Genomic DNA, 11,736 nt, shown 5'->3' on the forward strand with positions numbered 1-11,736 from the left:
CATGCTAGCATGGAAAGCGGACGTTAAACGATGATGATGATGAATTACCACTTGATTAGGCTTCAAGGATTTATCAGCCGTTAAGCTTTTGCATATGTGGCCTTTGCATAGCTTAGGTTCCATGTATCTTGTTTTGGGATTATTAGGTGCATACATGGTTGTCTGTTTACTGGGTCCTTTTTACATGGCTGTGTGTTTAAGAAGTATCCTTCTCAATCACAGTTTTGAGTTCAATCACTAGTGGCATTTTGGGCAAGTGAATTTGGTAGTAGGAAACTAAGTGAAGCATGAATACGTTTTTGTTCTCCTTGTCTAGACATCATGTGATTGTTGTAAATTAATATGATTCATTTCTGAAGTTTTGCAAAAATGTCTGGCCATGGGGAAGTATTTCCTTGCTTGGAAATGTGAGGGTTGGCAACATAAAGGCCATCTAGTCATAGGACGTCTACCTCATTAAACACCATCCAATCTATGCTAGCATGGGGAAAGTCGATGTTAAAATGATTCTGATTAATCAAGAATTTGGAAGATATTTAGTAAAATTGGGTTGGTGTTTTGAATAGAATTTCAGAAGGGTTTTGGTGAAGGCTGATTTTGAATTTAATAATATTATCCTTTTGACATTCAGATTATTTTGTTTGTTTATTTTTGAGTGTTTTGGAAATTTTGTAAAATAACTCTGGGGTAGGTGAGGGTCCAGGACTGGCCAGTGTTGGGATATAAGGTAGAATATTTGGGCTGGATGTGACTAGTTTGAATTTATAACTTTTTTTGTCTTTGATTAATGGCAAGAGAGTAAGAAGTCCTTTCATTAATTATTTTGTGCATTGGGTGTTTAGAAAATATTAGCTTGTGGATATTTACTGGATTATTGGGATTTGGTAGGGGGTAGATAAGGGGTGTTGGGAAGTATCCCCTTTTTTCTGCTTTCCCTGCTGGTATAGGTTGGACAGTTTGACTGAAAACTGGTATGCTGGTGAGCGGCACCTTGTTCCAATCTGATTTGGCATGGTTTCTACAGTTGGATGCCCTTCCTAATGCCAGCCACTCCATGAGTATAGTGTGTGCTTAAGACACTTAAGATTCATTTTGGGAGTTTAGGACTTAACCTGTTTTATTCTTGTTGTGAGTTGCTGGTATTTTTACAATTACCCTTTTATTTTTTCTTTCCTTCTTTCAGGCACCCCGACCCAGCACAGGACCCCACAAGGTGAGGGAATGTCTGCCGTTGATAATTTTCCTTAGAAATCGTCTGAAGTATGCACTCACCTCTGATGAGGTGAAGAAGATTGTGAAGCAGAGGTTGATAAGAGTTGATGGACAAGTGAGAACAGATCCCACGTACCCAGCTGGTTTCATGGGTGAGTCCTGACACCCTTGTTTTGTTATTCTTCACTGAGGAAGGGACCTACAATTGAAGAACATTCTTGTTTCTTTAGTTTCATTAAAGTAAGTGGGGTGCTGGAAAATTACTGGCTTTATGGATATTGTGGGGAGTGCTATGGTCATCTCGGACCAGTTCTCCCTTTTGGTCTCTGAGGAAGAGCTTTTCTGAGCCATTGCACTGGTTTGTGGTTTCCGCTCTATCATTGTTGTTGTTACTTGTACTCATTCATTGCTTTGCTCACGGGAAAGGCTCTCATTGTTTACATTTTTGAACTAGCTGCTATTAAACAAAATTAATTGACCTGTCCTCCAAAACTGGGGAGCAAAACAGGAAAATAAACTCACCACTCAACAGCAAATGACTTGTTGTCCATGATGGTATCAACTTAAAGGGTGCAAATACACTATTTTCTGTTTTTTCCATATAAAATCTACAGGGTGAGGCTGACAGGATCAACAAAGAATTTGTCCCAAGAAAAAGAATACCTGTATCCTGTATGTTTTTTGCATGCAGAATTCAAAACTAATGTCAGATTATCTGTACCACCCACAGTTTCTTGGTTTCACATTATCCCTCTCAATTTCAGTAGAGTTTGAGACATATTCCTAATTTAAATGTTTATGAATAGAATTAACCTAATGAAAGCATAAATCTAGCTGAGTCACCAAAGCTAGGCAACACTGAATCAAGATGTTTTGTCTACTGTGCTAAGTGCAGGTGTACTAAGTTCACATATTCCATTCACCTTCATAATACCAAGAAACTGTATAAACAAATTTTGCTATATTTGGGGTGACTTAACATTCAAGTCACAAAAATGGCATTTCACGCCATTGATTAATAAGTGCTATGAGCATTATTTTGACTGCAAAGTGGGTGAACAAGATAAAAGCTGGGCTCGTCGGGCTTCTCACTCTATGGGCCAAAGGTTTATACCTTTTGCCATCCCTATGATTTGGAGAGAGCCCAAAGATCACACTTCAGATTGCTATTTCTGTATGACGAATATACAAGGTATAACCTCAAAATCCAAGCGTACTGTAAAATATCTTAATATACAATCTGCTATGAGACTAGTAACCCTCCAAAACAAATGACACTTCGTGATGACGAGTCAAGTGAAGATGTGGAGAAAGAAACAGAAGACTTTGTGCCAAACTGTTCATCAAGTGAACCACATTTGTTGAGTCTTGGGGATTTAAACTTGTCAGAAAAGCAAGCTGAACTTCTGGGTTCCTAGTTAAAGGGCTGGAATCTTGTCCAAAAAGAGACCAAAGTTAGTTTTCATTGTGATTTCGCAATTTTTTTTTTTCTCGTTTGAGGATGGTGTGGTGTTTTTTTTTTGATGAGGTGTATTCTGTTGTGGAGTAACTTAACCACAAAGTTTAGAAGACATAATTCAATTTTTCATACAAAAGTAATTTAGTGGGTGTTACATTCCAAAACCTTCCACAGAAATAATTAAAATCTAAAAAATTTAAATACCTATTAGCTGCAGAAATCCATGATATACTGAGGAGTCTGTGGTATAGATTTACAAATATTAGCCAGAAAAATCCGTGATATGGCGAGGGATTACTGTATAACCGATTTATTGTACATTAGTTTTGGCAGCAAAATCTTAGATAAACTCCAAAGGGGCATATGGACCCTGGTTGAGAACTGCTTTTCTGCTTTTTCTATGTAGTCCCGAAACTGAGAGAGCTTTCTCTCAAGTTGTTGCGGTGTTAATGGTAATGGTTTGTCTCTGGCATACATCGAAGCCAACAGTTGAATTACTAACCAGTTGGTCATAATATGCCAATATCAAAATCTTTTACACGGTCACTATTTGTACCTTTTATGGTCCTGTAGTATCACCAAGTATTAGGACATGCCTCTGGACGTTTTTACCATCTCTGAAGGGTTTGTGCTTTTGGGTACATATGTCAATAGTTATTGAAAGTGTATGGAAGTGTCATGCTGTCTTTTTCTTGACTTTTTTGGTTACTCTCCTTATCTTTTATAGGTTTCAGCCAGAGGCCGAGGCCATGCTAGTGCACCTTATTTGTTTCATATATCTTCTCAAAATCATCCTTTTTTTTTTTTTTTTTTTTTTTTTTAACCATTGGGTATGGAAACCTTTTCTTGTTACTCTCTTCTTTTGTCTGTTCATGTTCGTCTATTACTTGCACTTTGGTAGCTTGTGTTGCTCACTGCTGAATTGATCATCAGGTGTCAAAATCGTGATGATGTTTGGTCACCAGCAGATGAAAGGGTTTTGTGGTTTGTCCATGTTCTTTTGTTCCCTATTAACATGTTTTTAATCATATTGGGATGGTGGAATTGCTAACATGCTGGACAGTGCTTAGTGGCATTTCTTTACGCTGTATGTTTTGCGTTCTATAGTTTCAAGCTGAATTTGGTAGACAAAGTGAAAGAAGCCAGTCATATAGATATAGATGGATAATTCCTGTGTTTCTTTTCAGATGTTATCACTATTGAAAAGACCGATGAATATTTCCGTTTGATTTATGATGCAAAAGGAAGGTTTATTGTGCACCGTATTAAAGCTGATGAAGCAAAGGTAAGTGGAATGGTTGTCTGGTTTCTAAAGGCATTTTTTTTTTCTTCTCTTTCTTTTTCAAAGCTATTATGTGAAATGTTTTGGTTATACTAGACACATGTAGGTTCTTTCTGTACATGTGCTGTACTTCCCTAATAAAGTAATCTCCTATTTAAAGAAGCTTTTCAGCTGATAGTAATATTTGAAGTCAAGTTATAAAAGAAAAATCTATCACTGAAATGTTCTTAACTTCTGTCCATTTTTCTGTGCTTGCATGAGTTGGACAAGATTTGCTGGTGAGGCGACTTTCTGGTGACACATGTTGTCCATTTCTCACCAAGGTTATGTTTCCCCTTGTTTCTTGAAAGATTAAAAGTGGAGGATACCTCCTCCTATCTGATTGTGGTACCCTTTTACAACTTGGTGTGTGGTGTTGAAACAAGGTGGCACAAACAATCATAATCTCCATGCATGGACACAGTGGGCTTCTCTTGGTTTCCATCTACCAAATCTGCTCAAGACTGGCCTGAGGTTGTAGTAGACACTTGCCCAAGGTGTCGTACAGTGGGGCTGAATCCAAGAGTTTATGGTTGGGAAGCAAGCTTCTTACCACATAGCCATACCATCATTAGGTAAGAATTCTTTAAACCAGCCATATCTGGCTCAAGTATTCTACCTGTTTTCTCTTAACACTGGCCAGCTTTGATCTTTCTCACCTACTCTAAATTAACATTCTAAAAATAATCACATTATTGCAATCTCAAAGCTGTCTGATAATGCATGATGAATTGAAGACATTGCAGGGTATGTGTAAAAGGCCGAATCTTGCCAATTTGAAAACAAAACGAGTACAATATTTTGGCCGGATATGTCCAGTTAATCTGAAAAGCATCAGGATGAATTCCAGATGTGATTGACTATTATTTGCATAAAATATTATGATTTTTGGGGCCTTTCTATTCATGTTCTCTGACAAGTGTTCGGTAAATATAATATCCACCCCTGTTAGTAAATGTATACTAACCCATTGATTCTCATTCTGACAGTCCAAAATCACAACTTGTCGTTAGTGATGAAAATTAACCAAAGACAACTGCAGCCTTTCATTTCAAACTTTTCAAGGGTTTTGCAACCTTTCTGTCCATGTTTTGTGATAATTTTTTTACATCACTCAAACCCTTGGAAGAAGTGTCCAGAATCAATGAAAGGGATATTTTTATCTGATGTATATTCATAAACATGATATTACCAATTACTGTGTGTTGTGCAGTTGAACTTAACCTTTCTCTTTTCGTCTTTAGTATAAACTGTGCCGTGTAAAGAAAGTGCAAACTGGTATAAAGGGAATTCCATTCCTAGTAACACATGACGGTCGTACAATCCGCTACCCTGATCCACTCATCAAAGTCAGTGACAGTGTTTTGTTAGATATTGCTACTAGCAAGATCAAAGAGTTTATCAAATTTGACTCGGGTAAGTTAACTGTCTTGTTTTCTGTAATCGTTATCTTTGATAAGTTCTCCACTTGTCAATCACAGGCTCAGTCTTTGCGCTGGCCGGACAGGTATGTGATTGCTAGTAGTGTGTGCAAAGTTTTACTTCTCCTTTTCCATACGAGCAGTATTTCACCATTACTAGGCATGGTGGAATATCAGAAACTGGAAATTATATATACATGTGTATATTATGAGCTTCTTTTAGTTTCCATTTACAAAGTCCACTAAAGAAATTGGTTGGTCAGGGGTTGTTCTAGAAAACACTTGCCCAAGGTGGCTTGCAATAGGACTGGACCCCAGAGTGCACTGGGTGCTTTTATTTATTTATTTTTTTCAAAACGATACTGGCACTATAGGTGTTGCCAGGTAGCTTGCAAGCCAAAGGCCTCTTAGTTGCGGGAAGTGGCTGTGAGCCAGGTGAGAGAGTATCATCATCATCGTTTAACGGCTGCTTTCCATGCTAGCATGGATGTCCTTCCTAACACCAACCACTCCAGAAGTGTATTGGGTGCTTTTACGTGCCAGTCATCTTTCTATAGAGGTGGTACTTGGCTACCCCAGTAGGACAAGGAATGTGAAGGGGAGAGAGAGAGAAGCAGGTGTTGGGCCTGATGATTAGTACAGATGGGATGTGTTTGGAGATGGGCAAAGACCTGACTGTAACAAGTTATAGTGAGGAAAACTGGAGGGACTGTGAAGGGCTAAGAAAGAACGAGAGGGCACAGTGTGTGCATGAGCAAACAGGGGACAGCCATGCAGTGATATCAAACCTGTTTTGTGAAGGTCTTAACATTTGGGTGTGTGCATAGAGGGGCAACAGGCAGGCAATACATTTCTCCAGATGCTTCCTTCCTATCTAAAATTTCCATTTTGGATTGCCAGTATGTGGAATTTGGCCATTATGCCACTCTGTGGAATTGGCACTTCTCTATCGTTATTAGTAACTGTTTAATAAATTCAGCTTATGCTACTTTATTGTCTGGAAGAGTCCATTTCATTAATCCTGTAGCTGTTTCATGTGATAGTTGTAAGCAGTTATCGCTGCTCTACAAACTATCCTGTTTTCTATCTTCCATGGAAACATTTTGGCCTTGTTAAAATGGTACTTTGCTTCGCAAGAACTGAAGGTTACTGACAGACAGGGTATCGGGTTGTTGGATATACACTTAACAAATTTGGTCTGACTCGTGGCAGAGTGGACACTTAAATGATGATGAGTCAGTAATAAAGGGCAGCATATTGTTTCAGACTTTTGTGTTCTCTAGACATGAAGTTTGTTTCTTTCAACTGATATAAGTTATCTTGAATCAACTCTGTTGACCTCTTTGACTTTCAATTATGGATAACCTGCTTTTCAAGACACCAACGTATTTGTATGGAATATTTGAAGACTTCAGCTGTCAAAGAACTTGGAAAGAAAAAAAGAATTGTGGTGTTTGACATTTGAGAGTCAACTAAAGAATTATGTTGGTTTATCCTGATATGATGAAACTCGTTCCATTCACGGCCATCTTGTCTTTTTGGGGATTATTGTTGATGGAGAATCTAGAAGTGTGTGGCCCCAATAGATATGAATTACCCACTCATGCCTCTTCTGTTTGTTACCAAATAACATCCTATTTTGTGCAATAATCCCCCTTTTGAGACAACCCTGTGATCATCTAGAGAGGCTACATTTTGCCAAGCTTGGGTGCTGTGTTGTATGGCTGGATGCCAATCCTCACCTGTTTCTGGGTCGGGTAATATTTCCCCATGGCCACATAGATTTTCACAGAAGACCAGTGAAGTTCGTATGGTACAGTCAAGTGATGCAAAGGCAAGGAAACCTACATGCAATGTGTTTTTAGCTTCTTATTTCTTTGTTGCCCGCAATGGGCTAAACATAGATGGGACAGACAAAGGAATTAAGTTGATTAGATCGACCAGTGTGTAACTGGTACTTAATTTATCGACCTCGGTGGAATTTGAACTCAGACTATAACGGCAGATGAAATACCGCTAAGCATTTCACCCGGTGCGCCAACGTTTCTGACAGCTCGCCGCCTTTGTGTCTTTGGCTTCTGTCTACAAAATCCACTCGCAAAGCTATCGAAGAAGGCAGTTGTCCAGTGTTCCATGCAATGGGACTGAACCTGAGACTGCCTGGTTCAGAGCAAACTCCTTAACCACACGGCTTTTCTGTGTCTCATCAACTAAATATAAAATCACTATATAGTGGGTAATGGAGGAGGAGGTAATCAATGAAGAAAGGTGGGATACAGGATGACATGGTATTACAAGCATTGGAAACAAAATACTGCTGGTGCTATATGATTCTATGTGCTAGTTATGTTGATGAGATGATAGCTTCGTTTTAGGAAACTTTTTGTATTGTTGATCTCCTCTCTAGAGACAGAACATGTTCAGGAGCTTCGTTCCACCTAACGGTTCGATTTTTTAAAACTCCCACGATATCTGGATTTGAAGTATAAAATGAGGAATCCTGGTTTGCATTGGATCCTGTCAGAATGTGAAACAGTAAATGTTGGTTTTTGTGTTTCTAAATATAATGTAAAAACTATTGTCATTTCAGGTAACCTATGTATGATCACTGGCGGCCACAACATTGGGCGTGTTGGTGTAATAACTCACAGGGATAGACATCCAGGGTCCTTTGACATTGTACATGTTAGAGATACATTGGGGCATGTATTCGCCACAAGGTATGTCATTCCTTTCTTGTATTTGTCAGTCTTTCATTGTCTTGCATTCTTCTCCTCTGTACGAAGGTGTGTGTGCTTGAGCGCGTGTCTTACCACACGGCCCTGCCTGCATCTATATGCATAAATATTCACCAAGAAGCAATAAATCAGAGAACTCCATAAATGTAGTCTTCAATGCATTATGTCTGAAAGGTTTCTAATTCCAGTGCACTGAGTTACATATTTCCAATCATTAGGTATAAATAAAGACTAGTTTTCAAGATGTCGATTGTTAGTTTCTACCCTGTGTAGTCACAACTACTGTTGCAGAAGGCCATTTTTTTCACCTCATGTCAACTAGGTTAAGGCCTCTTTCAGTTTGTGTCCATTCTTCCTGCAGACAATGTGCTACATTGTTAGTTCACTGTTGTATTACATGCATGAATGCTATTACACGCCTGGAGCATTTTGTTACAAAGACGGTGGTACAAGTTTTGTTAAAGGCATATCAGCCACCTCTTTACATTTGGAGACGGGAGTGGTGTACTGTGTTTTGATTCTGCTTTTCAAATGCAATGGTGTTCTTTAGTGCTTTTACCATATTCGATGGCATGTGACATGCTTTTAACTGAAAAAATGTCTCCAAGAAAAAAAAGAACCCCTGTCTTGTTCTAATGTGTGCAGTTGGGGCTTAATGTTATATGCGTGAATACATTAAAAACTTTAAAAACCTCTTTTGGTGGGTGCATCTTGTATGACATCAATTATCATGTAATTACTTTGAATGGTATTACAAGTAATTTTCTAAACCCTTTTCATGTCGATAAAATTTAACTGTTGATGCAAAGAAGTTGAAAATTATCTTGTCTGTAGGTAATATTTTGGTTGTAACAATGTTTGAGTGTTATGCTTTGAATGGCCTTAACTGCTGAAAGAAATTGCTTACTGGACTTAAAATAAAACCAGTTCAGTCCAGCTCTTGGCAGCATGGAGAACAAATTAGATGATTATGATGTGTTAAGCTTTCAGCAACTGTAAAATGAATGAAATCAGACAAAATCTTAAACTAGTGAAACAGTTTCAAAGATTTGTGTGAATTTAAACATCTAGATAGAAATAAGTAATACAATATAGAATTTCTATTGGTCTCGTTTCATAGATTTTGGAATACAAAATTATAAAATATTCGGGTCTTGTTTGTATCTTGTCATATTCACTGTTAATTTAAGACAGTGTGTTAAAGGCTTTCTGCATGTGAAAACGAGCAATTCAAAGCTTTTTAAAGATTGTTCAAGGGAAGGTAACTCTGGCAGCTTTTAGATACTGTTATCATTACTGCGTTATCTGCAACATATCTCTCTCTCCCTGTAAAACATTGACGGAATTCTGGTTTAAGCTCCCCATGTAGCACCTTATGACTTTCCTATTTTGCTGATTTTGTGTTCTGCACACGGGAATTCATGCGATTATGCAAGAAATAAACATTTTTAAACCTCTTTCCCCCTTATCCAGTAAATCCTAAGAGTTCCTTTTTCCGGAATTTTTCAAAATAAGTTGAGCTTACGGACAGTCCAAATTCTATACTTAAATACTAGCAATGGGTGTATCATCAGTCCATAAAATATGTTTATGGTGAGAAAAATATTGAAATGAATAAATACATGTCAGTATCAAAGAAATGCGGAAGGTATCAGGTGGTCGTGGGGTGTGCCCTAAATAAGTGAAATTCCCCTTAAATCACCCAATTTTTTCGCACATGATCTCATTAAGTCTCATTTGTTGGACACAAATTTGCAAAAATTTCAAACATATAAAAAAGCTATGAGGAGTTTATGTGGGGTTCTTAAACCAGAATTCTGTCTAAAATTGTTGTTAGGTTTTGAATTATTAATATTAATTTTTTTTTTCTTTGCTTCTTTTCAGAATTAAGAATGTATTCATCATTGGCAAAGGAAACAAACCATGGGTGTCACTACCTAAGGGCAAGGGTGTGAGACTGACAGTGTCAGAAGAGAGAGACAAGAGAATTGCAGCTAGGCAACAACAGTAAATGTGATTAAGAGTCATTAAAGACTTGTTCCTTGGAATGTCTGCAGTTTTGTTATTATTTATATTCTTGTTGTTTTTGTAGTATAGGCTTGTTTAGTAGATTGTTGTGCTGTTATTGTGAACTCTAAGCATTACATTGAGATGATAAACAATTTCTTTGTGTCTGAATTACGTGTCGTTTCAACAGGGTTGGGGTGACTGCCCACAAAGCCGGAACATCAATGGACGTTCTTCGCCCTCTGTTCAGTGACTGCCTCATTCCTAGGTCTCCTGATTTGTCTATGTGTGATTATTTCTTGTGGGGAGACCTCAAGGCACATGTGTATGTGCATATGCCCTGTACAAAGGCGGATTGAAGGAAGTATTCACATGGCAGTCACCCAAATCAACAGCATTGCTAGGGAGAGTGGAGCCCAACTTCAAAGAATGCCATCAGAAGTGCATCAGTGAGAACAGATAACACATGGATCTTGTTTTCCACACTTGATTTTGACAAATGCTAATTCAATATGAATACATTGATGTCAATAACAATTGTTTGCAATTAAAATTATTTATTTTCTGAATTTCTCAAGATCGTGTCTTTGTCCCACCCTTTATGTATATATACTTTTACTTGTTTCAGTCATTTGACTGGCCATGCTGTAGCACAGCCTGTGGTCGAACAATTTGACTCCAGGACTTGTTCTCTGTGAGCCTACTACTTATTGGTCTCTTGTTGACAGCTAAGTTATGAGGACGTAAACACCGACATTGGTTGTCAAGCGATGGTGGTGAGGGACAAGCTCACACATATATATATTCGAGCAAGATCGTTGCCAGTGCCGCTGGACTGGCTCCTGTGCGGGTGGCACGTAAAAAACATCACTAACTGGCCCTCGTGTTGGTTGCACGTAAAAGCACCCGTTAGGAAGGGCCAGCTGTAGAAACTCTGCCGGATCAGATTGGAGCCTGGTTCGCCAGTCCTCAGTCAAATCGTTCAACCCATGCTAGCATAGAAAGCGGACGTTAATCCATGATGATGATATACAATGGGCTTCTTTCAGTTTCCGTCTACCAAATCCACTCACAAGGCTTTGGTCGGCCCGAGGCTATAGTAGAAGACACTTGGCCAAAGATTCCACACAGTGGAACTGAACCCGGAGCCATGTGATTGGTAAGCAAGCTACTTGCCACTCTTACACCTAATAAGATAACTTTGTTACATATATATAAATATATGCCCCCGGCCCATCAGGAGTCACTGCAGAGATGCTCAAAATATCTGGCAGTGTTGGCTACAGCCTAGTCACCCGTATTACGAACCAGGTGATACACGAAGGAGTCATACCCAATGACTGGTGTAGCAGCACCATAGTAAACTGCTACAAAGGTAAAGGTGACACTTTAGATACTAATAATTACAGAGGCATCAAGCTGTTAGATCAGGTTATGAAAGTTACGGAGAGGGTCATAGACCAACTAATTAGGGAGCAAATCAATTTAGATGAGATGCAGTTTGAGTTCGTGCCAGGTAAAAGCACCACCGATGCCATATTTCTAGTGAGACAGCTGCAGGAGAAATATCTAGCCATG

The 11,736-nt window shown here is 38.6% G+C and overlaps 1 protein-coding gene across 1 annotated transcript in view; it reads left to right on the plus strand.

Annotated features, from left to right (window-relative positions):
* Positions 1 to 10,199, plus strand: part of LOC106879390 (40S ribosomal protein S4) — a 14,761-nt gene extending 4,562 nt beyond the window's left edge. Inside the window, exons 3-7 of the mRNA XM_014928920.2 lie at positions 1,184 to 1,364; positions 3,859 to 3,956; positions 5,237 to 5,408; positions 8,004 to 8,133; positions 10,036 to 10,199. Of these exons, the coding sequence (XP_014784406.1) occupies positions 1,184 to 1,364; positions 3,859 to 3,956; positions 5,237 to 5,408; positions 8,004 to 8,133; positions 10,036 to 10,162 (708 nt within the window). The 3' untranslated portion in view covers positions 10,163 to 10,199. The remainder of the gene's footprint in view (positions 1 to 1,183; positions 1,365 to 3,858; positions 3,957 to 5,236; positions 5,409 to 8,003; positions 8,134 to 10,035) is intronic.
* The last annotated feature ends 1,537 nt before the right edge of the window (positions 10,200 to 11,736 follow it).

Source organism: Octopus bimaculoides, chromosome 27 (assembly GCF_001194135.2).
Source record: "Octopus bimaculoides isolate UCB-OBI-ISO-001 chromosome 27, ASM119413v2, whole genome shotgun sequence".
Classification (NCBI taxonomy): Eukaryota; Metazoa; Mollusca; class Cephalopoda; order Octopoda; family Octopodidae; genus Octopus; species Octopus bimaculoides.